The sequence below is a fragment of the Amphiura filiformis genome, chromosome 4 (genome assembly GCF_039555335.1).
Source record: "Amphiura filiformis chromosome 4, Afil_fr2py, whole genome shotgun sequence".
Lineage (NCBI taxonomy): Eukaryota > Metazoa > Echinodermata > Ophiuroidea > Amphilepidida > Amphiuridae > Amphiura > Amphiura filiformis.
The window spans coordinates 9,687,382-9,714,785 of record NC_092631.1 but is presented as its reverse complement, the minus strand read 5'-3'; the positions used below and the strand labels follow the sequence as shown (position 1 = coordinate 9,714,785).

Here is a 27,404-nt window from a genome sequence, read left to right as displayed (position 1 = left end):
AAAAGACTGAGAATCTACACTTTGAAGACTAGTACAGTGTAATGACAAATCAAATGAGACCGGTTTCCCCTTGTATAAAAACAAAACAAAATGTTTTATTGACTGAATTGTCAGTTTTAACAATCATATGACAAGATGTTCAAGTCACTACAAATTACATTCAGTAAATCACTTCCATGGGATTGTGGATTGGATTATTTGCCAAGTGAAAAAACCAAAGAGCCAAAAATGCATCAGAACAACATGACTTGGTTTTCATGATTTAATCAATTAACTGCTTTTTATACATGATTACATGTCAGGTGGAATACACCACAAAATACTAAGGGAACAAAGTTCAACGATGTCCTATAAACAAAAGTCCTTTCGTTATGGAAGAGGGGATGAAAAAGTTGCTCTTTCGGGTCCAGGTTTGAATTTTTAACATTTCACACTTACATTAGGATGGAGGGGCAAGTCTCCTAACTAAAGGACTTTCATTTATAGAACATCAACATTTTGGTTTGTTCCCTAGGAAATACCATGAATTGATATACAGTCCATGAAGCTCACAGAGGATTGAAAAGTTGAAGATTTAACATTTGACTTCTTTGGTTTAATGTGTATTTATGTATCTATACATTTCAATATGAAATAAATTTGGTGATATTTAGCCCAGTATTTATAATTCAAGTCCTGGTATACTATTTACCAGTTAACCCAGATACATGGAGATACTTTTCAAACTTTGTGCATATTGTCTTGCCTGTAATAAACACCCCAGGGCATGCAATTTATCAAAAAGGGCATTAATTATATAATAATTATAGAGGCAAATTTTGAATGAAAAAAAAAATATGTAAGCTTGCTCATCCAGGCAAAATACGGCAATTACATGTACTTCCGGCTTCAAAATGGCATGCGATGTAAACACCGATTATTGGTAGAACTACAGAATATTATCACTGCAATATTGCATTTATAAGTGTATTTTCATTCAAAAATTACAATTCTAATACAAGTTGGTAATAAACTGGATGGAAGTTGCAGTTTACATGTGTTTTAACATGAAATATTAAATAGGCCTAGTGATGTACTGTAGGCCTACGGGCTAAGACTAGCTAGCCTACTAGCAGGATATTTATAGGACAGGTTTGTGCATGCAATTTTTTGATTGAGACACCCACTAACTTGCCAAATGCCATTTTAAGCTTACTCTCTCATGGCACAGATATTTCTGTCACTTTCTCATGGAAAAACATATGGGGCATTTATTGGTGGGGTTTTTATTACAGAATACAGTTTGCACAGATATTGTTCATAATTCCTTTTACTTAATCTTTCAAAATCTCGTAATTTTTTCCCCACAGCTATTTTAAAATGAACCAAATCTGGCATAAATTTTGAAAGTATTCTAAATTTCATTTTTAAAAACTCAATATAATCATGTACTTTTTGTTGTCCCTATGGATTTAGGAAGGTTTAGGTTTGGGAGGAAAAATTATAAAACATTTCTTTCATATTAGATTTACTTCACAAACAGGTACATGAAAGTATATACCATATCCTCTCCCATAACGCCCCAGGAATGCTGCATTTTTTCAAAGACTTAAACCAGTGTCCCATGCTGCTCATTAAATGATCCTTAAACAAGGCATAAATAAACACATATTGACAACAACAAAAGCTGTGCCCCACATTTCCAAAAGTTAAGAAACTGAATTTGATTTTTGTGAATATTATGTGAGATATGCCAAAATTTGTCCAGTCCATAAAGTTTGCACTTCTTGCAGGTTATGTGCTGTTCAGCTGCTGGATCATTTAATTGTAAAATTACTGTACAGGCCTATAGTTGTGCTGGGTGCTGGTAAACACATTTTCCAATTGGTGGAAAAAATATCCTGCCTCATTTTCATGAGTGGTTTCTTTCTTTCCTATCATCAAAGCTACATCATTCTTTTCTGATTTGGTTGGGTTCATATTATATTTGCCAGCAATGAGCCATTGAAGTTTTGGGTAATAAACTGAAATATATAACAAAAACGGTCCATTTTATTGGTCAAAGTGCAAATGGTTATCGCTAACGACTTATATGATGCAGTTTATGCCAAACCCTCTCGAGATGGCGGAATCATCAAATGATGTTATTGGACATTTCTCTTCTGCTTGAATACAGTATAGTAATAACTTTATACTGGCCCTACTGTTGTCACATTGAAGTGATCAGCTGCTGCAAGGTGATGGCACCTGTGTAAAAATGTCAGCCAAAACAAACCTAGCTTTGTCCTTTATCATTTTCATCATCTTACTCCTTCCATATCTATAATCATATTGTTATCTTTGATCTTGTTCCATTTCTGAGGATCCTGCCGTTGATGATAAAGGTTCAATATTGTGTGCTTTGAAGATGTGAAGACAGTTGTCAGCACCACCACACACTAACAGCTGAAAAGATAAGAAAAACATCATAAAGTGTCAACTGAATGAAATTATGTTTGTAAGAACCAAAATATGATTTACATTTCCATAAATGAATCTAAAATCGCAGTGATTGCAACAAGTATTTATTTTTTCTGAGGGGAAATGAAGTTTACTTCTGGGCAAACCTAACTCCTGAAATTTGCAAAAAATAGCCATTTTGGCTAAATATTTGTTTGTAATTTTAAAGTAAAGTACACATGCACATCACACATTTTCAGGATGTTTTCCTTGTTGTTATGTGTGTTTGTGTTTCTCATATCAATTCATACTGAATAGCTGTTTTATATTTGGTAAAAGTAAGGGAACAAATCAAACGTTCAATGGCGACCTATATAAACGAAAATCATTAGGGGGGAGGGGGTCATAAAGTCCAAGTACATGTGTAAAAATATCGGTCAAAGTTGATCTTTTGTGGTTTGGATTTACAATATTCCACACTCAGGCAACAGGGAAGGAAGGGGTCAATCTACAAACAAAAGCACTTTCATTTATAGGATGTTATCAAACTTTGGGTTGTTCCCTAATGCCATGAATTATACAAATGAGCCAACTCACCTCTGGGATTGACCAATCAGTGCACAGAACTTTATCTTCCAACCCAGACATATTGTATAAAGGTGCAAGAGGACTGCATTGACAAGCATTAGAAATGAAGAGAAATAGAGAATTAATATTTGCACAATATGCATCTAACATATTGAAACATACACCATAACAAATGAATGGCATATCATAGATGAAAATCCCAGAAACTCAGTTTGAATTTTACACTTAAATTTTATGTACATGAAAAAGACAATGCAAAATTTGCAGTATTTTTATTTTAAAAAAATCAAACAGATAATGTGCTAATGCAAATATTTAAGTTATGAACATGACTTTCTGAGACAAACCTTATTGTAGTTCTTTATATTTTCATGTGTGTATTCATTTCTGTTGAATGGACATCAGTTTTTAATACAGTAAGCACTATTTAATGCCCTCCATTGGGCTATTCCAGTTGAAATCCATACTCCTTATGTAAGACATGACCTTTAATCTGTCATGACACAGGGGGTGTAGATTTGAAATGGAGTCACCATTTCAAGTAACCCCATTTGATATTTACAATCCCTGCGTGGAAGATTAATGTCATGTCTTCCATAGATATGTGGATTTCAACTGGAATAGCCCGTTATTATTTATTACACAGGTATCTCTACGTACATAAAATAAAAATATTACCGTAATATATAAAATGTACGCAAGGCAGCTTTGGTTTTGAATATTTTTTTTTTTACCAGATATTGCACTTGAAACTGACAATTTGAAGACTGGTAAATAAGTCAAAACACACAGCACTTCACTGGTTTAACTCTTGAGATGGTTCTGCATGTTATACTGTTCATTTTCTTTACATTTTCTTTCTTTAAATTTGTACTAACCACTGTTTTATACGATGTCCCATCGATGCCAAAAAAAATTAGAAAAAAAAAAAAAAAAAAAAAAGACACGGTCGGGACCAGGGTACACGGTCGGTCGGACGTGGACAAACAAACAATTTTGTTTTGGGGGGGCCTTACCTCCTGATGTCCCATAGTTTGAGTGTGTTGTCATATGACCCTGATATTAGTTGGTTTGCATTGACAGGAGACCAAGCAACTGATGACACCCAGCCCTGGTGGTGTGTTAAAGATGTCTTCACAACTGTACCATCTAGAAATAGCAAGCGACATTGAAGCTCATCATTATATAAAGCACTTTGATACATTTTTTTACGTTTTCTCAAAAGTTGTCAATAATGAGGTAAACAGTGAGTTAACCAATGCAGTAAAACGACAAAGTACTGACTTCACCATGTTTGCGTATCACTCATGGAGGCAAATACTGTACCTATTTGTCCTCCATGAGCCACAAACCAAAATGGTGGATTGTGGTCCTTATTTTTGCAATTTCATTAAGTCTCATGTCTCTTTTTAAATAATAAGTAGGAATAAATACCAGACTCATCTCAAGTGGAGGTCACTTCAAATCATTCCCAAGTCACATGGTCTAGGAATGTTCTCTGTATTCCTGAACTATGTGACATGGGGGTGATTTGAAGTGACCTCCACTTGAGATGAGTCTGGTATGTATTCCTAGCTATTATGTAAAGAGAGACACATGTAGCAGTTGCCATGCATATGTGCATCCTTTTTGATATGGATATACACAAGATTATATGGGAGAAAAACTCTTTAAAAGTTAGTGTCATCATTTCAATTTTATTCATAATACACATAAAAACAGATATATTGAAAAGGAATACATTTAATGCCAGACAGGAGGGTTGAGAAGGTACACGACCAGGCTCAAACATCCGTAGGCATATTAAACAACAGCACAATACAACATATAAATGTAGGTTATAAAGGAAAACATCAATAATATTATAAATTAGAAATAATATTGCATAAAAAAGTTGACAGGAGCCCGCCCCGAAACAATTGCACTAAAACGATAAAATATGGTCTAAAAGACGGCATTTTGATTTAAATCTACCAGTCATGGTCATATTTTGAGTAAAAAATTTGGTAGGAACATAGAATTGCACGTTGATTGAGAGATTTTGAACATTTATCAAAGACCGGTTTCATTGGTTTTTGGCTTTTTGAAACTAAGGGAAAATGAAACTCAGGTTACACTTGTTGGAGCTTGTGATGAGGCCTCTACTGCCTATTTCAATACAAATGTTCCGACAGGTTTCCCTGAACTTCATGTACTATTGATTTGTGTGTCTTACAAATGTACTAAAATAATAAAGCACTTGCCTTTTTGTCTTGGGTCCCATAATCTGACATGTCTGTCAGCACTGCCAGTTGCTAAGAGGTTATTACGCTCTGAATGAGACACACTTAGAAACACTTTAGTACCAGTCTGAAAGGAAATCAAGTTTACATTCATATTAATGGATATATTTTTCACTGCTGTATGCCTATGTGATGCAAACAAGCAACACAAATCAATGGATGACAAAGATTTCCATATCATTTTAGCTCATTCTGATGTTGCAGCATATGCATTGAGGATTTATTTTCTTGGCAATATCATTTGTGCCACTATTATAGCACTTCTGTAAGAATATGTTGCCTCATTGGGCAATTAGAATGATGTGGAAAATTAAAGTCACCGGCACTAGCTTTGAAGTTCAGCATATTTGCGTTGGCTTAGCGTTGCTTCTTGAGTGCACATGTACATACATGTACACACCACTTTGATCGCGCATAAAAGTATGCACATGCACCAAGTAGAACACGCTGAACTTCAAAGCTAGTGCCGGTGACTGGAGGTAGATATATGGAATATAGCATATAATGTCACACATTTGAGAAAGCCAGAAGGTTCCTCGCGAAACTGTCCGCAGACAAACAGAAGTTTATCATTTGGTCTTGACAAATAAACTCAAAATAGCTGATTAATCAACAGACCTGATAAACCTCTCATCAAAATGACACTTACCAATGTTGATTTTTGTGTAGCATGCTCCATATCCCATATTATCATAGTATGGTCCCATGAGGCACTGACTAGTTCTCCTGTTGTAAGCCATGCTAGGGATGATATCGCTTCTTTGTGACCCTCCAATGTCATCATGGGTGTCTGAAAATAGCGACAACAATGGACATTAAACAGATATAATTGCGATTAATGCGTACTAAAGTTAATTTTTATTACTTCTGTGGTCCGAGTACGCGCTGGTGAATTGCGATCGCGTAGAAGTGACAAGGTCGCCTACTACACGCTGTGCCGAAGATCAATGGGTCAACCGGCTTGTTGTCAAGTGCGTTGATCAGCCAATCAGCGTGATTGTTTATTACTTCTGTGTGTACGCTCGTCTACGCTTGGTGCACAGCTCGGACCACGGAAGTAATAAAAATTAACTTTACCAATACCAAATACAATAAACCTTCCCCATATAATATGTGAAGCATGTTACATGATTCACCAAGCACATGCAGCAACAATGGCAAAACACAGCCTTGCGCTACATACAAAGTTGACCAAATTGCTCCAAAACCGTTATGATGGAAAAGAAAAGAACTATACTGCGCCAAGAAAGTATCCTTACACTTGGAAAAATAATCACAATTTCAAAACTGAACAATATTGGGGTAACTTTGTTTTTGTAATAGATGCACTATCTAATCCTGCACATTATGACACCACATTGAATCCAATGTGACATCCAAAAGTAAAGTTACAAGCAATTGAATAGACAACGGTCCAGTTTTAAAAGTGACAAATTGGCCTATACAAGGCGCAAAAAGATTCCAACAAGCGCCAACACAGTTTCTTCAATGAAACTTTATTTAAAGCAGTATTTATTTCAGTTTTTACTTCTCTGTACTTTTCATAACTTGCATTTTATTTGTCAGCTCTTTTGTTTCAGTATTCTTTTGTTCCCTTTGTTTTAAATTAAAGGCACACACAAATTAGACATTTACCACTCTCAAACCAACTGTCTAGTCCGTGGAGTTTGAATAGGCCAGTGTGTAGACTACCCCGTAGTCCTCTTGCCCATTGTGCATACTCTGGATATTGTATTTAAGCTTAAAACTCTGATTTAATTAATGTGTGCACAATTGATAAATTTTCACATCTGATCAGTCACCCTACTCCCTCTGTTTGTTAGCTTCCCAAGTGGTCTACTGACATTGCCTTGCGGTTAAGATTTTTAACACGGGACTCTATGGCGAGTTAGGCCAATTTCTGGCCTAACTAAAATTGGCCATGATGTAATGCATCTTTAAATGGATCTGCCTTGTGATTGGTCGCCCATATGCATACCTCGCTATGGTTTAAATCGTCTGGGCCCACGCCATTACCATTAACTACACCGTAAACAACTGTCTGTGGTATTTGTGGCGCTTTTGTGTTGACGCCGAAAGTTAATCTCTCATCAAACATCTAGCGCGTACTTGTGGTTAATGGACTGATAAACAAGTATGCTTGACAATGTGTTTTTAGAGAGCAAAGTCTAGGGGGTAAAGTTCTGCTTACAATTCAAAGTTCATAGTCGAAATTTCGGGGTTCGCTATCAATAAACTGGTAGATTCCAAAATCAGAATTGTTCAGTATTAAAGTGAGCCGTTATAATTATGCAAGATAATGTTGCATTCAATTACTTTTGTCACTAATCGTCTGATATTTTTAACTCTTTATGACCATTTTACTATTGAATACTTTAATTTTAATAAATATCAGTATAATTTTGAGTTCAACGAAATGGGTTCATCATGACTAATAATAACATATTTTTAATAAAATTCGACTATGGCATAGTCTAGCCAGTGTGTCACTTTTAAAACTGGACCTTCGTCTAATCAAATGCTCGTAACTTTGCTTCTTGAAGTCACATTGGATTCAATGGGGTGTCAAAATGTGCCGGATTAGATAGTGCATCTTGCATCTATTAAAAAATTAAAAACAAATTTACCCCAATATGGTTCAGTTTTGAAATTGTGATTATTTTTCCAAGTGTAAGGATACTTTCTTGGCACAGTATAGTTCTCTGGAATTTGTCATTGCATGTATGTAGTGATCACAAAGATACGGTCTCAAGAGGCACTAACAAACACAAAATGTTTTCGACATCATTCGCAAAAGGTTAAAAAAAGTTGCCAGAAAACATTTAAATGTTGGGTTATATACAGTGTATAAAACGTTTCCATAATAACATTCAAAAACATTTTTTTGATAACTTACTGCAAAAATTTTCTTACAAAATGACAAAATAAAATATTTGGCAAAAATGTTTGCAAAAAAATATTTTGCATAACATTTTCAAAACATTTTAACACACTGTTGTTGTGTGTTTTCTCAACTTTTATGACATATAATGTTATTAAAATGCTTTTACTACAAAACCAAAATCCAAAATATAATTAAGTATAACCTATTTAAAACCTTTTACAAATGTTTTGTGTTTGCTGGGAAGCTACACCCAAGGCAGCTTGGACTATATTCAATTACAAAAGCACATAATAACTTACTCTAGTCAAAGGTCTGCGACCTTCTGATCTTGCTTTCTTCCTTTGTTGTTCTTGTATTTCTGATGGTTCATCTTCTCCTTCACCTGGAACTGAAAAATCAATGGAGGAATACAGGAATTAAGTACATTTATACTATAAATTGCATTTTCCCTAATACCATAAACTAAATCACAAGCAACTTCAAATATTTAGGCAGCAAAACTCGAAGTGGAAAAATGAATCGAACTTGTTGATAAATAAACCAAAATTTTTTCTTTCCGATGGTGCAGCCTTTATCAGGATGTCTGAGAAATCCCTGTGTCATTACGGATACCAGTACAGATCTTGCCCAGCCTCCCTAATTGAGTACTGGCTAAACTATATTCTAGTCATGATAGTACCATAAAATTGGAAGAGTAATCATTAGAAAAGTAATTCAATAGAGCTCTATATTTTATTTATGCAATATAACTATATTTTACTAATTTCTTGAAAAAAAGAGCCCAAAACATGCATTTTTGGCATGTTTTCTGACAATCGAGTCACAAAAATCACAGACTTGGGTGTATCCTTCGTGTAAGAGAATACCAAACAAATCCCAACTGTAGGCCTAATCCTACCCTAACCCTAAATCCTAACCCTATTAGTATTTTGTGCTCTCTTACACTAAGGATAAACCCAGACTTGGAACAAGTCTAAGCATTCAGAATCTTGAGTATATCGCTCATTCTACAAAATCGGGTGCCAATAGCCTTTTTCCCATTCTTTGGTCCACAAAAACTTTGTCGAGCATTTAGGGCATCAAATATGTTGTTTTTCTGGTAGAACTCAACGAGATCTACACGGACATATATAGTTTTCCATACTTTAAATGCTTTCTTCAGCCTGATTAACCCTTGCAAAGGCTCCGCGGCCTCGCCGGGCGCGCTTCGCTCGCCCTAAGCGGCCTCATAGTCCGAGGAACTGAGCCAGTTCTAAAAAATCGCTAAAAATGCGTTTCTACTGCTCAAGTGTCAAATCTGACACTTAATATTTTCTTTGAATAAATGTGTTTCCTTTCCTTAATTCCTTTTTTAATTAGATAACGCACCATCGTATTGTTTATCAACATAATTTTTTAGTGATTAAAACGTCTTTGTGTAATTCTAAAATAAATTGCACTTTCCACCAAAACGCTGTGAGCTACGTTACCCCTTTTTAACACACGTTATTGGAAAGAAGTAAAACAGAGGTATCAATGTAGTTTGCGGTTTTGAAAGGAAACACTCATAGGTTTTTAAAAATCACAGTAAAAATCGTGATGCTGTAGCATTTTTGGCATAGCAAAGTTGTAAACATTGTTAAGACTGGTGAGCTACGTTACCAGGATTCCATAGTATGCACTTGTATAACATGTACTTCCTAATAATATGTGATAGGTACCAGTGATCGAACCCCATTTATATTAGAATTAAAGGACATAACGTTCTAACGTCAATCACTAGATATGAACCACACCATCTTAAACAGAGTAACTCAGAAACTACTGCGATTCTTTGGACACATCCAAAGAATGCCAAACACAAGGTATCCAAAAATCCTCCTGGAAGCAAACATACTTCCACAACGACCAAAAGGAAGACCCGCAAAGAGATGGACGGATTGCATCAAGACAGACTCCTCAACCATTAACTTGACATCCCTGGTGGAAGCTGGAAGGCTAGCAACACAAAGAACAACCTGGCAAAGCATCATGACACAGATGGCAAGGCAGAGTGATCCACCCGTGCCGACGCCTTAGGTCAAGGTACATGTAGGTCAACGTTCTAACGTTCGCAAATCATATCAAAAACATTAAAAAAACTGTGAACTATGTTACTGTGAGCTACGCACGCACTCACCCCCACATCTTTAAAACTTCTATGAAATGGTGAAATCGGTTTTACATTTCACTCAAGTGATCTTTTGTTTGCTTTTTATGACCTTGGATTAAGTAAAACCAGCCCATTTTGGAGCCGGTAACGTAGCTCACATTACATTGAGTTTTAGTGTTAAAAAAAACATCATGACTTCCTGCAAGAAAAATATGCAAGTGGTGTTGGCAATCTTTTACATCTGAAAGTAGTGATACATTTACTCTTAAAAAACACAAAAAGCAGGTCTTTTTGAACAACTTTTATTTTTTCAATTTTTACAGTGGATTGGCACCCGATTTTGTAGAATGAGCGATATGCTGAAATTTAGCTCTAATTTTCACTTTTATGTGTTACTTTAAATCAATGGTTGGTTATAAAAATGAAACATATCTTTTCCAAAATTTAGAATTTTTAGAATTTAGAATAAACTGAAATTAGTCTTAGTACAAGTCTTTGGGCTTGATTGTCAAAGCATACAAAAAACACCCTAAAAACGCATGTTTTTGGCCCTTATTTCCAAAAATTGCCCAAATATTAAAATTTGACTTTTATTGCTAGTTAGGACTAACTAAAGGATTAGGATTTAGCCATGTTTCATTTGGAATAACAGGATAATATTTTTTTCATTCAAAAAAATTAGTTCTATATTTTTCTGGAATATGGAGTACCTACCTGCAGACCAGATTTTAATCATCTTATCAAAAGACCCACTGCACATCTGAAAAAGGAAACATAGCATAGATATTATTAAATTGAGTTACCACAAATAATATTACTGAAAACACCAAATGTCTAGCATGAATTGGTTCTTGTGTTCTTAAGTTTTGTGATTTTGTATTTTCTTACGTATTTTATTGTTTTTTACTTCATATTTTGCCTTTATCGCCATTTCAAATTTGCCACTTTGGCCCAATGAACCAGATTGTCTTATCCACTTTAATGTTGAAATAATTGGCTGAAATTTTATCAATGATTTTAACTTTCACCAATGATTTTAACTTTCACCATTTGTTTCCATGAGCTTTTGTTCTATCAACATAATACAGTGAGCTAGACACACAAAAAAAGCACTTTAAGTGGAGGAGAAAACATCAAATAAGGCCAAGAAAATAAACATTTGTGTTTCCAGTGGCACTCACGCCATGCCATCCATACATTGTACATGTATATGGCTCAAAATAAGCTAAGGTGTCATAAAAGTGTAACACACAATTATTTTTCCAGCTCTTTTCTTTTGGTCTCCAACCAGGTTTAAATTATAGTATGCACATATATCGCTCATAATACACTAAAAGAAAGATAAGTTATAGACCATTTACTTCACAAATTTAATTTTCTAGCCCTTGCGTACGTTATATTTGACAGACACAATTTTGATGATTTTCTGCAATCAAATAAAAATTTATGAAGTATTACATAAGGTATTTTGTGGTTATTTAGGTGTAGGTCTTACAGCGACTGATAGTGGAAAAAAAAGTGGCCAAATATTAGAATAAGGAGGGTAGATTGTTATAAATAAAATATGTGTGTCTGTCAAGCCATAACATACACAAGATGTCTGTCAAATGTAACATACAGAATAAAAAATCGGCAAAAACCGTAGTTCAAGATGGGAAATTGAATAAAGATCACATGCAGTTTATAAATCACATGTTTTAAAACACTTTTATAAACTCTAAACTATCATCATAATGTGAACATCAAGTGATTTTTTTTTTTTTTTTACGTATTGCGTATGTTACTTTTGACAGACACATACAAATCTAGCTTATGTTACTTGCGTACAAATGTTTGACAGACAACACTTAACAATGGATTGTGTCATCAAAAAAGCTTCTCCTCACAAAGTGATAGTGCCACAAAGCTAGGTGGAGCTAAATGCTATGTCATGTAGCTTAATTAGCTGTATCACCCTAGTTTAGCAGGAATTACAGCACCGTCTTGCGTATGTTACTATTTGACAGACATTTCAAGAAAATTTTAAAATTGTTATATGTTCAAAAAAGATGGCAGCCACTTACAAATTGATTATAATATGGAGAAATGAAGTTATTTACAATAGATTTACCCTTTAGTTTATGCTTCAAGTCTTTGTTTATAAAAAACTGAGGGACTTCAAAATCAATCAAAAGTTTGACAGACAATAGTAACATACATAAGGCAAACTTTTAAATCCTTTTTTTGATCTGTTAACTTATAATTCATAATGCCTCTTTCTGTTTTTTTTTTGATTGGTTTACTGCACCATTTTGGGAAATAGGTCACATGAATTTCTATAAGGATCCATAAAAAAATTAAAAGCTGTTGAAAAAAAAGGCGTCTCTTGGCATGTTACAAATAAAAGTGTAAAAATAGGCATTTTTACAGCTATTTTTTATTATTTTTATTATTTAGAGTGAAAGGATTTTACTTAAATTGTGTATGCTATGTCTTTACTACCTAAACTTGCCACTAAACTAGCAAATATTCCATTTCTATAATTATTATTTTAAAAAAGATGTCAAAATATATGGCTATAATATGACACCTTAGCATATTTTGAGCCATATACTAGATGCAGATTTGTTCACATTACAATCACCCCCAGTAAAAAAATAAAAAAATATTAATCTATTAATTGTCCAAAACAGAGCTACCTCAGTACAAATAATGAGTGCATGGAAGTGATGAAAACAAGTGTAATGTTTGTAAATAAAAGGCTTTCTTTCTTCAAATATAATGTTGAAAAGATCCAATTCAAGATTCTGAGTTTTTTGTTACATGTTGAGAAAACAACAATTTATCACAACTTATTTTGAATGACGTTAATAAAACATTACAAACATCACAAGAAACAAATGTGATAAACTAACAACTTATCATGTTGACTACATTTGTATACTGTAAGCATATGAAAGAAAGCACCCCATGTATCATTTACATATAGCAAGGGTGGTCTGCATATATGTCAAAACTTCAAGATATGTTTTTTGTATTTTGTTGTTGATGATCTTCAAAATAAGTGGTAAAGATACAAAAAAAAACATTCTAATACTTGCTTGTCACCCCTGACATAAAGCAAGCTGGCAAAAAAATATATCCTCATTAAATCAAATACATAATCACATATTATTTTCAATGTGTGTGCCCCTAGTGAACCTTGCATATATAGTTGCCTACTGATTAAAATGTCAAAGCCATCAAGTTTATTGTCACTAACTAGTTCCATGAACTTTATTGACGAATGATGCGTACCATATGGAGTACATGATGCATAACAATGTAAACATTGGAATACTGCGCAGGAACATGTTAACTTTCTAGCAGGTATGGACAGGTAACATCAACAAGTACAGTGTGCCAGATGTTATACACAACAACACTTAAAGTACCCAATCCATAAGATGTTTAATTAAAATTCTTTCTGGGCTTTGAAAATGTAAATTGCACATCGTCTGTAATACATGTAGGACTTAATTTCTTTAAATAAAGCAGGAGGCAGTGAAAATTCATCCATCAAATGAGAGAAATTTCTATTTAACAGGTATAAATTACAAGGTTGAGTTTGTAGGGTAATCCACCAATTTGATTGGAACAAAGCTTATATGTGACATGTCATGTCAAAAGGAGACACTTTTGGGCAGGATCATAAACGGAGAACATTGTCAATAATATTTTTAAAGGCCGATATCTCAATTTCCAATTTTATAATACCATAACTTACAAAATCAATATCTTCGCTTAGGAATGTCTGATTTCACTGGGGAAAACGGTGTTGTGGAGCAAAATATCTCTATATTTTAAAAGGTATGTAAAAACCTCAAAATTGATAACCTGCCCCAAAGTGTCTCCTTTTGACATACATATAGTAGCTTTTCTTAAAAAGAATTTACCTCTATGACAGGTGAAAATTAGAAAACCAACATATGACAAAATTACACATTTTTAATAGTTCTTTTTTTAAATTGTAATTTTCTTGTTACAGACTGTATTATCTTCAAGTATATCTAGATATCTTTTCAGCATTTTTAACTGTGTATGAGTGTTTTTTGTTTGTTTGTTGTTGTTTTTTTGCACATGAGTATGTCTAATTCTTTTTGTGTCTAAGAAAATTTGAATCATGTCTAGTATTACACATAATTTGGCACTCCCCCACATGGTCATACTTTGCGGCAACACAAACTGCAACCAGCTGTACATATGCTCATATCAAAATACTTGGATGAAACTAAATCCAACAGATATCAACATTAAACCAGCTTTATATACACACTGGCAAAGAATATTTCTGCAGTCATGGAAAAGACTTTTGTGTACATAATCATTTTGATGATGATGTTTGCAAGTGGCATCAACTACGTTTATGGCACTTCGATCAATAAATCAACCCTACAGCCACAGTCTACTGGTGAGTGTAATGGCTTGAATTGCGTCGCAGATGCCTTGAACTTGACAACCGATACAATGATTACTGACTCACTGGCAGAAAATGTGATAACTGCGACTACCATGTCAGCTCCTCCACAAAATAAAGACAATAGAAGGAAAAGATTTCCTTATTTCCAAAAGATGTCTCATGACTTGCAGAAACAATTGGATAAAATGTCTCTCAAAATGGGTGTTTACTTCAGAACTGTTGCAAAGCTTCTGAAGAACCAGCTGACTGTTCTCAACAGAAGACTGCCTCTGCCTCCAGCTCAGGATTGCCAAGATATCTTGAGACGAGGAGCGGATGTGAGCGGCCCATATAGCATCACGCCGAAAGACAACTTGGGTTCATTCACTGTGTACTGTGATATGCACACTGACGATGGCGGCTGGACTGTATTCCAAAGACGCTTCGATGGATCCGTCACTTTTTTTCGAAGATGGGTGGATTATGTCCGTGGTTTTGGAAGCACCGAAGGGGAGTTTTGCTAGGTTTGAGACAAATTCGCCGACTTACCAGAAATGGACATTGGACCCTGCGTATTGACATGGAAGATTTCAATGGTACCAGCGCATATGCACAGTATATCAAATTTAGCATAGGTGATGCAGTCTCTAACTATAAACTTATTATTGGAGATTACAGTGGAAATGCTGGAAATTCTCTCTCCTACCATCGCAATTCCGCCTTTACTACCAAGGACAGGGATAACGACCGATGCAAAAATTCATGTGCCATGCATAAACGCAACTGTGCTGTCAAGTTCCAAGGAGCCTGGTGGTATAAATCTTGCCAACGTTCCAATCTGAATGGACGATATCTGGGCTCTTCCGGGGATAAATACACAGGGATAGTGTGGCAGAGATGGAGGGGCAACCAATCACTTAAAATTACCGAGATGAAGATACGGCGGGTTCAGAATTGGCAGCTTTTGAGTTTGTTAAAACAAAGCAATAGGAATACCTGATTGATCGAATTTAAACATTAACTAAGGATACATAAATTTAGGTATGAGAATGTAACTCTCATGGAAAAACCTGAAACTGCATAAAAACATCTGAAAATGTGTACAATTGAGCAAAAACATCCCAAAATGGCCTGAAAATGATGAAATCCTCAACTCAGGTTTAACTGCCTGTAAACTTATCAGATTTGATTGATTCTCAATTCCATATTTCTGAAGAGATTTACTGCATTGATCTAGAGAATATTAACAACAGATCTTTTGGAAGGCTAACAGCTGAGAGAACATTGTTATTGTCTTAACTGCATTTTTATTGTTTACATGTACGTCAATGAGTATCATTGTTCAAACTCACGCCGACAGTCTTTTTGGGAGAACCAATTTCATGAATACATTCTATTCACAAATACTTAGATTGCAGCTAAGCTGACATTTAATGTACGATGCTTTATCAATGTAGAATGATGCCGAATGAGATATTACGTGTTCATTTTGTGGCCGATGTACTTGACCTCTGAATCTAGCTGGGTATCACACGATTCTAGGCAGCTTTAAAAAGTATAGCCTTTTGACCGCATAGATCTAATGTTGTTACATATTTTTAGAACATTCAAAGTGTGATCCTGTCTCAATGGCGAGGTCAGGCACATGCACCTTGGCAGTCACACTTATGGTCATGCACAAATATGTTGTCAAGTGCAGCATTTTTCTAATAATATTGATGCTTTGCAGATATGATATTAACCATGTCTCAATCATAGATTTTTCTTTTGTTGATCAGAATTCTTACAATTAATAAAATATGTCTTCTGAGTATTCACTGATGATTTTGCAGGCTGATAACCATTGTAGTTTTGAAACAAGCTACAGAATACACAATCTATTGGCATGTCATCACTTGTTGTCTACTTAGGGAACAAATCCAATGTTTGATGAAGTCCTATAAACAAAAGTGCTTTTCTTATAGGCAGTTGAGCTGACCCCTCCCTCCCTGAAATGTTGTGTGAAATATTGAAAAGTGTAACCTGAAACATAAATTTTGACCAATATTTCAACTACTTTTTAACAAACGTAATCAGACTTTTTGACACCTCCACCCTAACAAAAGGACTGTAATACGATGTCATCAAACTTTTGATTTGTCCCCTTAGCAATTATTTTATTCAAGAAAGATGTTACCATAACATAGAATATGGATATTGGAAGCTTGATGCATTGATTATTCATTGCAATGGCTGTTTCATACAATTACATGCTGTTTCTTTTAAACACAACTTCACTAATTAAAGACTGTTTGCATATTTTTTATTTGTCTTTTGATGAAATAATACTATCACTTATTTACCATTATTAAACAGTTGTTGTTTTTGCTGTATTTTCACTGGTTCTTGCCTGTGTTACATGAGACAATAGAGCACACATGTCATCAAATTAACATCCAACTTCTGGCTTGGGATATATTATGATGAGTTCAGATAAACTATATTTTCAATCATCATTTTAATATGCAAAATGTGTGAAATAACATAATAACAACTATACAGCACAAGAGGTGATCATACTCTACAACCCTACCAAGTCAAATTAAAAGAAAATGAAAATGGAACACTCACTCTTGTTCTTGTTGAGTCGACGGCCACACAATCTACACTCCTTTCGTGTCCCCTGCAGCTGTGCAAGCACTTGTGTTTCTGGGTTTTCTCGTTCCATTCCCATATAAGGAGAGTGTTGTCATGGGAACCACTTACTAACAGATTTACTGGACCATCTGAAAAGTGTAAACATTACCTGGATTAAGTTTTGTCTGTTTCCATATCTTAGTTACCTTGGTCACACGGTGATTGGAAACTAACAAAAAGTAACCATGATTGAGATGGGCAGGGGGTATAACATGTGTACAATAGCTTCAGTATAAACTAATTAAATACCTTTGCTGATCCATTTGACACACTTGACAGGATCTGAGTGGTATTGAAGGGTTGCTAGATTCTCTCCATCCTCATTCCATATCCTAACTGCATTATCATAGGAACCAGTTAATATCCTGAAAAGAACACATCAAAATAAAAAAAGATCTAAAATTGTGCTTGAAAATTTACTTGCCCAACAGCAAGAGCTTCATGTACCCACCACAGGCCATCAATTTGAAAATACCAGCATCATTTACCACATTGATGGCACTGCCACAAACATTGACTACCAAGGTCTGGAAACCTGGGGATTGAGTCCAAGTGTCAATGTTGTCTGCAAGAAATCCATGGTCAAGCTGCAGAATATGCATGGTGAACCACAAGTCCTTGCTTGCTAAGTCAGCTAGTGTTGTTGCTTCAGTGATGTTACCTGGAAACATGGCTTTTTTAAAAACCTATGCCATAGCGATTACTTGCTGTGATCATTTCCACATCTGGTTTGACTGCTAGGAGCTTAGTAGCCAGAGCTTGTTTCTATGTTGCTGGTACTTTTTCACTGAAGAGCGCAAGTGGAATAATTTCTTCAGTGAGATGACACAACTAAGTGCCAAGCAGTCAAACCAGATGTTTCCAGATAACATCATTGAAGCAACAACACTCTCTGACTTAGCAGGCAAGGACTCGTGGTTCACCATGCATATTCTGCAGCTTGACCATGGATTTCTTACAGACAACATTGACACTTGGCCTCAATCTCCAGCTTTCCAGACCTCGGTACTAGTCAATGTTCGTGCCGTCAATGTTCGTGCCATCAATGTGGTAAATGATGCAGGAGAGCGTGGTGTCAAGCTCAGCTCAGATTTCTTATCAGCAGCCCAATCTGAAGAATATTATCAAAACATCTTACAGGTTGTGGAACAAGACAGAAGAAAGAAGCCAAATATGCGAAAGCGCCAAGTGCAACTTTAACGGAACTGGCGACTTGATTTTGTAGGACCTGCCATAAGACTGGATTTTCACAATGACAGGGTGAATAGTCTCATTTATGAGGACAGTCATGTTCATGTTCCCAAAAAAGCTTTTTAATGAACATCAGTATAGCTTTGTACTAGACTAGTAAAACTGAACAGGTAAATTGCATGGGATTTACAGTAAATGTATTAAAATAACATGTTGGTATATGGCAGCTATTAATTTCTTAAAAATAGTTATTGTACAACACTTGTCAAGCACTAAAAAATGATGTGAGGTCATAAAACATTCCATTTCCACTCTTTTAAAAAGTGTAATTAGATACAAAATGCATGTGGGAGCCATGATTTTTATGTGCAAATAAGGGAAATATAAAAAGCTGCCTCATGTGTAATTGTGATATTTACTACAAAGATCCGTCCAAACTTTGAGTTCCCGGTGGACCCAGAAGACGACATTCGAATTCGATTGAATTTAAATTTGGTATAGATTAATATTTTAGCAAATGGCACACTTTGATCAAATAAGAAGAAAATCGGTTGACATAGGGGGCGTTTGATGCGTTTGTAGGCCTATACTGTTCGACCTACTAAGCACCCTGGCACTTAAGTCAGCCATTAAAATGCTTATTAAAATGGTGAAATGCAAATCGAAATTAGTATTATTCTTTAGTCAAAGTCATCACAATCCTAAGCCGGTTCGAAATTTTATGCAGACATTGACAGACTTTAGTTGTACTAAGGGAGGTGCTAATTAGTTTGAATATAGAAGAGTGCTTACCAGTCATTGGAAGCATGTACACTGCTAACCCAGTCATCATGCAACACACTTCCAATAGGTTCTGGAGCAGGTTGCTTCTCCACATATTCGATCTCAACAACCGTCTCCGATGAAATGCCCTTCTCCTCTAGATGGGTGCCAAGAGCATTACGGAGGAATTCTCCATCAATAAGAAAGTCAAAGTCAATACTACTGCCATCTTCCTCTCTTTGGCCTGATGATAAGTAAAGATGAAAAATGATGAAAGATCACACCCAAACATGTAACAAATGTATGGTACTGGTAGGGGTACTAAATTTAAATACCAATTTGTGATAATGCAATGTATAATATGTGACACAATCTGGTCCATGGGGCCAAAGGCAGCAAATTTGAAACTGAGATAAAGGCAAAAATGTGGAGTAAAAAAACAATAAAATACTTAAGAAAATAGACATCAAAAAACGCCATAACTTTAGAACCAAGTATGCTAGACCTTTGCTGTTTTCAGTAAATGATAGCCTATTGTTAATTTAATGTAATAATTTCAGTAACTCAATTTTCAAAAATGCCTCCTTTGGCCCCCATGGACCAGATCGTGTCACATATGTAACTGTATTTCTAGTAACTACTACAGGTCAGTTTATTGGCAAAGTTTCACTTTGAACCACTAAATTTGGAATCATCTTTTTTTCCAGATTGTTCCTAATTATACACAATTTCCATGCAGTAGACAACAATGAAAAACAAGAAAAAAAAATCCCGGCAATGCTGGCTAGTCCATTTGATATTTATACAACCCTATGAAAGACTTTACCTTTTCACACAGGGAGTATGTATTTTAAATTGAGTTACCTGAATGGATGACTCCATTTGATGTCTACACCTGTGTAAAAGATTCAGGTTGTATCTTCCACAGGGGGTGTGTTGACTGTGGAATTCAAATTGAAAGATTCCTTGAATCTGTTCAAAATAGGCCTAATTTATAATAAAAAAAAGTAATCTATGAACCATTTTCAACAATTACGGTACGGTATCTCAAAACTTATTTTTTGTGTGACGTGCCCACCTAAATGAAGTCTGGCTTTTTGGTCTTACCTTCATGTCAAGCATTACAAAATGTGTATTATCAATAGCCCTAACCCTAAAACCAAACCTTAAAATGTGTGATAATGCTTACATAAAGGTAGAACCGGCTTTTCACCATGGATGTCGTCTGATTGATAATTTAAACATTGCTGTCTTACCATTAATTTATTAGAACTTAGCTAAGTATTATGCAAACCTACTTCCGGTATTAATTTCAATTCTTAAACAACTAACAACCTTGTGCTATTTTATACGGTAGTCCAACAAAATATTTGCATTGAATTTCACTTTACCTTGTAGAAGTTTGTTAATGAGAGCGCCAAGTTCTGTTACAGTGACGGTTGCTGGAACTGAGAATGGTGTGTCGGGCACAGCATATCTGTAACAAAATGAGCCAACCATAATGACTATAGCATTAAACATATAACATCACTTCAATTCGTCGTTTACAACACATTAGTGGTGACAGGACAAAATACTTTTCTGAGAAAAATATGCTAAGGCCAATTGAATTTTTTTTTTCAAATGTCCAATTGTTTCCTAATTCAAGCTGGATAATAAATAAGCAACAAAATTCAATCACCCTCATAGAATTACTAGTGGATACTAGATGGATTTCTCGATCAAGTCATGAAGTTTTGAGCTCTTTCAATTTCAAATTAGTGAGAAACATCCCACCGTCACATCCTTTATCATATATATATATGGGTGTCTATCTCGACAAAATGATTGATTTTAACTTTATCCCAACAAACATAAAACATTAAGGTTAGAAAAGGTTGCTAGAAAACGTTGAATTTCGGGTTATAATAGTATAAAATATATGTAAACAACATGTTTAAAAGTTGCTGCAAAACATTTTAAGCGATTCCGTGTTGTTAATAGCTAGGCCTATATTATAGCCAGGATTTAATTGCGGGGCGGGGGCCGCAGAATTTCCAAAATGTAGACTTTCACCCACCCCCTAACATTTAACCTTTTCGGACTATACTGAACAGTTGAACGACCGTTCTGTCCCTGTTGGCTACATTTAAACATTCCCTCTGAAAAGTGGATTTTTTTGCAAATGGCCAATTCCACTGTTACGGACATTACGGCAGGGGTAGCGCTCACCTGCGCCATGGGGTCATAGGTGCATTCTTTTAGCTTTTGGCAGAAAATGAACATTTAGAGGTTGTTAAAGGGTCATTTGAACCCTTTATTTCTATTGTTTTGGATCCATAGTTTCACAAAATTTCAAATTTTTGACCCCTTGTTTGAAAACCCAGCGCTACCCCTGCATTACGGATACATGCAACTTTTAAGTGAATAGCACACATGTTTGAGCCTGTTAGGATAACACTTTATTTAGTAATCAAATTAAGTATTTCTTGGCCAAACTGGAACACTGTGAACGCTAGTTGCTCCGCGATAAACACACATGAATATAGCGCGGTACAGAAGAAAGTATATACACGCCTTACACTGCGTACACGCTTAGTACACTACATGGACGCAACGCGCATGTTCCAGTTTGGCCAAGAAATACTTAATTTGATTATAGTACACACTCTACATCATGCTCTAATGTTCAATATAATTAAGCAATTTTGTTTTGGCTTTCTTAGTTAATTAGCTACAAAAATTAGAAACAAGCATTACGGACGTTACGCGAAAGTGCCTGCTCTTTTGACAGATGGTACATATCCTTAAATCTCCATTCAGTTCTGAGCAAGCCCTGACTCCATTCTAAACATGAAAAGCAAGTTTGAAATTAATACTCCTGTAGGCCTATCGTCCTACACTGTTGATTTAGTGTTACGGACGTTACATTTTATCTCAAATGTAACATCCGTAACGTTTTACATAAATGAAAAAAAACTGTCAAGGTGCTTCATCAGATTTTTTTCTTTACTATCTTGAAGTAGGTCTGACATCAATCTATGGAGGCATGATTAGCAAGTTTGAAATTTAAATGCTCCTGTTTTGAGCAATAATGTTCCTACATGCATAGTGTAGGTATGCCAGGTGGCAGGTGAATTCAAATTTGCCATCAAACTGCATCATTTTTTCAAATTAAAGCCTTTTTCAGAGTAAAAAAAGCCAAAACTGAAAACCTTTTTTCATAGCACTTTCCGTAAAAGTTACATCTTGTCAAAGATTGACTTTCATCAAAAAGATTCAGCTAGCAAAATTCCCCAAAAAAGCATTTCGGTGGTGTTTCTAGATCTTAGACCTCATGTTGATAGCAGCGTTTTTAATGGAACTGCTATCATAATCCCTCTAAAATTCCATGTGCGAGTGACTTATCACCATAAAAAATCATATATTTGGGTTAAGTGAAGTATAGACAACATATTTGTAGGTTTCCTAGACCGGCCAGTTCTTTTATATTTCTATGTAAATATATGTATTGTGTTCTAGGCGAAGTTGGCTGACTAACATTTGTGTTAATTAAGGGTTGCCTGGCATACGGTACCTACATAGTGATTGATTGAATAGTTTTGCAAAAATGAACGTCAGATGGTTTAATCAAATTAATGGCAATATGTAGGTATGCCAGGCAAACCTTAGTTAACACATTTGCTAGTCAGCGAAATTCGCCTAGACCGGGGACCAAACACAATACATACATATTTACATAGAAATTTCAATTTTTTCAAGAACAGGTCGGTCAAGGAAACCTACATGTTTTCTATACTTCACTTGACCCAAATATATGATTTTTTATGGTGATGAGACACTCACACATGGAATTTTAGAGGGATTTTGATAGCAGTTCCATTAAAAAAAGCTGCTATCAATCATGAGACTAAGATCTAGAAACATCCCCGTAATGCTGTTTTGGGGAATTTTGCTAGCAGAATCTTTTTGATGAAAGTCGATCTTTGAAAAGATGTAACTTTGCCACGGAAAGTGCTGTGACAAAAAGGTTTTCAGTTTTGGCTTTCTTTACTCAAGGGCTTTAATTTGATATATAAAATGATGCAGTTTGATGGCAAATTTAAATTCACCTGGCATACCTACAATATGTACCCGATCAATGTACGAATAAATCAGAGCTGAAAGTCAAACCATCTCGGAGCCTGCTCGCGAACAAGATTTAGCGACTTCCTTAATTATAGGCTACGCCACTCTCAGTCTCTGCACATGTGATGTGCACCAAAAAAGACACTGTTTTTGCGAAACCTTGTCCTTGGCCGTCCTTGGCTAGGTATGTGAGCATTCCTTACCTGAGCATGCGCAATATTCAGCCTCTCTCAGCATAGGGAAATCGCGCACCCGGCGCCATTTTGAAAATTCATTACCGGTAGTAAATTTTACAGCGATGTTTTTGAAAAAAATTTTTGGGGGAATTAGATCGAGTTAAAAACAGTTCCAAAGCTTACAAGGTCAAGTCAAAAGGTTGAACTTGATCATAACCCGGAAGAGGTCAGATGATTCGCACGTGGTCGCGGCAAATTTTGGCGACTTTGTAGTGGGTTTGGAAGTGACGATTTCGATCTAATTTTATTCGGAAATTACTCTCCAAATATCTAAATAACGGAGTTGAGCGGTAAGTTAAATGGAGCACGCGGTGAATAAAGGTAGTTTTTGTACATAAAAATGTTTGGTTTGATGAGTTTGGATGGATGCCTTGCGCAAAAAGTGAGTGAACTGGGGACTTCGTGTAGTACGAATTCGGCGACTTTTGCCAGTGAGTGAACATGCTTAACCCAGCATGGTTTGCGTATATTGAATGGGCTCATGCTGTGCATGCTGGGATAGATTCTCATTCTGTGCCGACTATGAGTCGGGGGAAGAAGCAAATTTGGACCTTTCCTATTCCTATCCCATCATGCATAGCGCTAGCAGATTTTTGCTATGATAGATGCATGAATGACTGTGGGCACATCGGGTATGATGGCGGGGGGAGGGGGAGGGGGCGGACACATGCTGTTTTTTGGCCATTTTCCTATTTGATTTTTTAAATGTTCAAATTGATGGGGGGGACGTACTCCTATGATGCTACGTCATGGGGGGGAACTTGAGCAGGAGTGACCCCATTCTGATGATCAAGTGAACTGGCCCTCTAGTTTCCGCAAATGAACTTTGGAATAGGGAGCATGCGCCAGCCAGTGCTCCAAAGGGTGCCTGCTTAAAGACAAAACTTAAGCTGGGCGATGGGGGCAGGGGGGGGGATCATACTTGAGCAGGAGTGACCCCATTCTGATGATCAAGTGAACTGGCCCTCGAGTTTCATAATGATCTTCGGAATAGGGAGCATCGCCAGCCAGTGCTCCAAAGGGTGCCTGCTCAAAAACATTTTCCTGGGGAGGGGGCCCGGGGTGAATGCATCAGCTAGTGCTTATAATAATTAAACATTTTAAAGGGTGCCCCTCAAACAAATTACCCCCCCTCTTGTATCAGTGAAAAGGTGTACTGGGTGGGTAGTATCAAAACCGTGAGTTTTTCAATGACAAAAAAAATATAAAAAATAAGACACTTCAACACAAATTTCATCTTTTTGATAAGTTTTTCTTTATTTTTGCATAATTTAGGTATGCTAGGTGAATTCAAATTTGCCATCAAACTGCATCATTTCATATATCAAATTAAAGCCCTTGAGTAAACAAAGCCAAAACTGAAAACCATTTTTTCATAGCACTTTCCGTAGCAAAGTTACATCTTGTCAAAGATTGACTTTCATCAAAAAGTTTCAGCTAGCAAAATTCCCCAAAACGGCATTTCGGGGTGTTTCTAGATCTTAAGTCTCATTATGATAGCAGCTTTTTTTAATGGAACTGCTATCCAAATCCTCTAAAATTCCATGTGCGGGTGACTTATCAGCATAAAAATCACATATTTGGGTCAAGTGAAGTATAGAAAACATATTTATGTAGGTTTCTTTCTTCGGGCACTTGTTTTAAATTTCTATGTAAAATGCATTGACATTGTCGGCGCTAATTTGGCTGACTAGCAAATGTGTTAACTAAGGTTTGCCTGGGTTACCTACATAATTTGCTGTTGGCCCTCACTGTGGTTTCCCAGGGACTGCCTAAGTTTTGAGGAGAGCGAGAGCAATCGCTCTCTATTGCTCTCCTTAAATCGGATATAGGAGAGTGATTTTTAGCTTTCCTTAGATGACCATTCTCTCATTACATTTTATTGTAAATGTTCTAAACAGCTCTGATTCCAAAAGACAGTCCCTGGTTTCCATCCTCTGTCAAAGCTGGAATCTGCATCAGAAAACAGAAAGGAAACAGCAGGAAACTCAAAAGGGAGCTGATCAGGAAGGATGTACACAAATTCAGCTACTTCCACAGAACGACGACCGACTGGAATGACCTCGACGAGACGACAGTGACAGCGACGAGCGGGAAATGTTCAAAATAATCTTCATTTAATTAGCTCTTTTCGCGACGCGACGCCATTAAATGCGCATAGACCTTTGACCGCGAAGTTGGTGAAGTACAGCATGTCTGGCAATGCCGACTCAACCAGAACCAGAACCAGAACTTGTTGCATGCGGTGATGCGGATATGCTCGGGGTTGTGTTGTAGAATCATAATGTAGCGGCGCGGCTGCCGAATTCAACAGTTCTATCCACGTGAATTGCATTTTCGCATCACATTGGGTAATATTGGCTATGATATGTCATATAATAATTACATCAAGCTACAGGAATCAGACTCCGCAATGAAGTGAATAGTGAAAACAATGATTTAAGTCATACTTACTGCTCTTGTTTAGTGAAAAACCTTGCCTGCAAATGCGATAGACTTTCTGAAGCTGACGCCATTGCGATCGATGTGTTGACGATTGTTTAAATCCCTGTTTTAATGGAGAACTGATAATGCTCGCTGCGCCAAGGATATAAATAGAAATCAGGATGTGACAATTTAGTCACAGTGAACTTAATTGATAATGTGCATAACTATGTAAATAGCATAAAATGATGGTCTGACCTTTTTACAGTAGTTGGGCGAAAAAGTTCAATTTGGTGACCACTCTCTGGCTAGTAAGGTTTGACGATTGATTGGATTTTGGCCTCTAGCGAAAAATGCCGGGATTTTCGAAAGGGACATGGTGGCTAATTTTTTTCTAAAATGGTCCATAGAAGTCGAATCAATCGTCAAACCAGGCCCGTACGCAGGATTTTTTTTGGGGGGGTGCTGATTTTGAAAAAGTGGACTTTTTTTCCCAAGGGGGGTGCGATTTTGTGAAAAGTGGACTTTCTTCCCAAAATTTGGACCTTTTTTGACCAAAAAAGCATAAAAAACCTGATTTTTTGCTCGCTACGCTCGCAAATTCTGAAATTTTGGGACTTTTTGTACACTTTTGCAAATTTGGGGAGGTGCGGTCGCACCCCCCGCACCCCCCCTGCGTACGGGCCTGCGTCAAACCTTACTAGCCAGAGAGTGGTCACCAAATTGAACTTTTTCGCCTAACTACAGGGTGCCGCAGATAGAGCTTGCATGATGCAGTCATGTCTACAGTAGAATTCATCTCGACCTTTGCAGGACTTAAACCCCATTAAAAGCTATTAAACCAAGATAACACTCATTGAAACAGCTCAACTGATTAAATCGGATCTTCTCTGGTTGTGCACATGTGTCTGTTTTCATGTGCGATATCGCAATAAAGCTGGTATTATAGCTTCAGTTGGGTAACCGATTATAAAGGAAACGAAAGGAAATGGTATGCCCGGATGGTATGTGTACCTTTGTTCACGAAATGAGACAATGGCCTGCTTTTTGTAAACCAGCATTCTTGAAAATGAGCAACATAATGATTGTTGACTTAACACGGTTTGGAAATAATTTCTTCATATTTTGGTGTTATCTGTCGTTTACATATCCTTCCTAAAACACAAAAGTGCGACCCTCTCCAAACACCTAAATTAGCTAAAAATTTAGGACATGTTACAAAACTATATTGTCTAGAATTTTAGAAGAGTACTTTTAATATGATTGGCCGGTTATTTTTCACACAGCG

General features: G+C 36.2%; 1 protein-coding gene and 1 pseudogene across 1 annotated transcript; one reads left to right on the top strand and one right to left on the bottom strand.

The window, feature by feature from the left end:
* Positions 1 to 76: 76 nt before the first annotated feature.
* Positions 77 to 26,267, bottom strand: LOC140150533 (ribosome biogenesis protein wdr12-like). Its single transcript, XM_072172562.1, has 12 exons — positions 26,147 to 26,267; positions 20,741 to 20,826; positions 19,380 to 19,593; positions 17,646 to 17,761; positions 17,331 to 17,485; positions 11,018 to 11,063; positions 8,472 to 8,560; positions 5,938 to 6,078; positions 5,250 to 5,355; positions 4,023 to 4,155; positions 3,016 to 3,088; positions 77 to 2,424 (listed from the first exon to the last, which is right to left on the bottom strand). Exons 1-12 carry the CDS (start codon positions 26,206 to 26,208, stop codon positions 2,314 to 2,316), a joined length of 1,332 nt encoding a protein of 443 aa, XP_072028663.1. The 5' UTR covers positions 26,209 to 26,267; the 3' UTR covers positions 77 to 2,313.
* On the top strand, positions 14,493 to 16,502 carry LOC140150534 (microfibril-associated glycoprotein 4 pseudogene; annotated as a pseudogene).
* Positions 26,268 to 27,404: the final 1,137 nt, after the last annotated feature.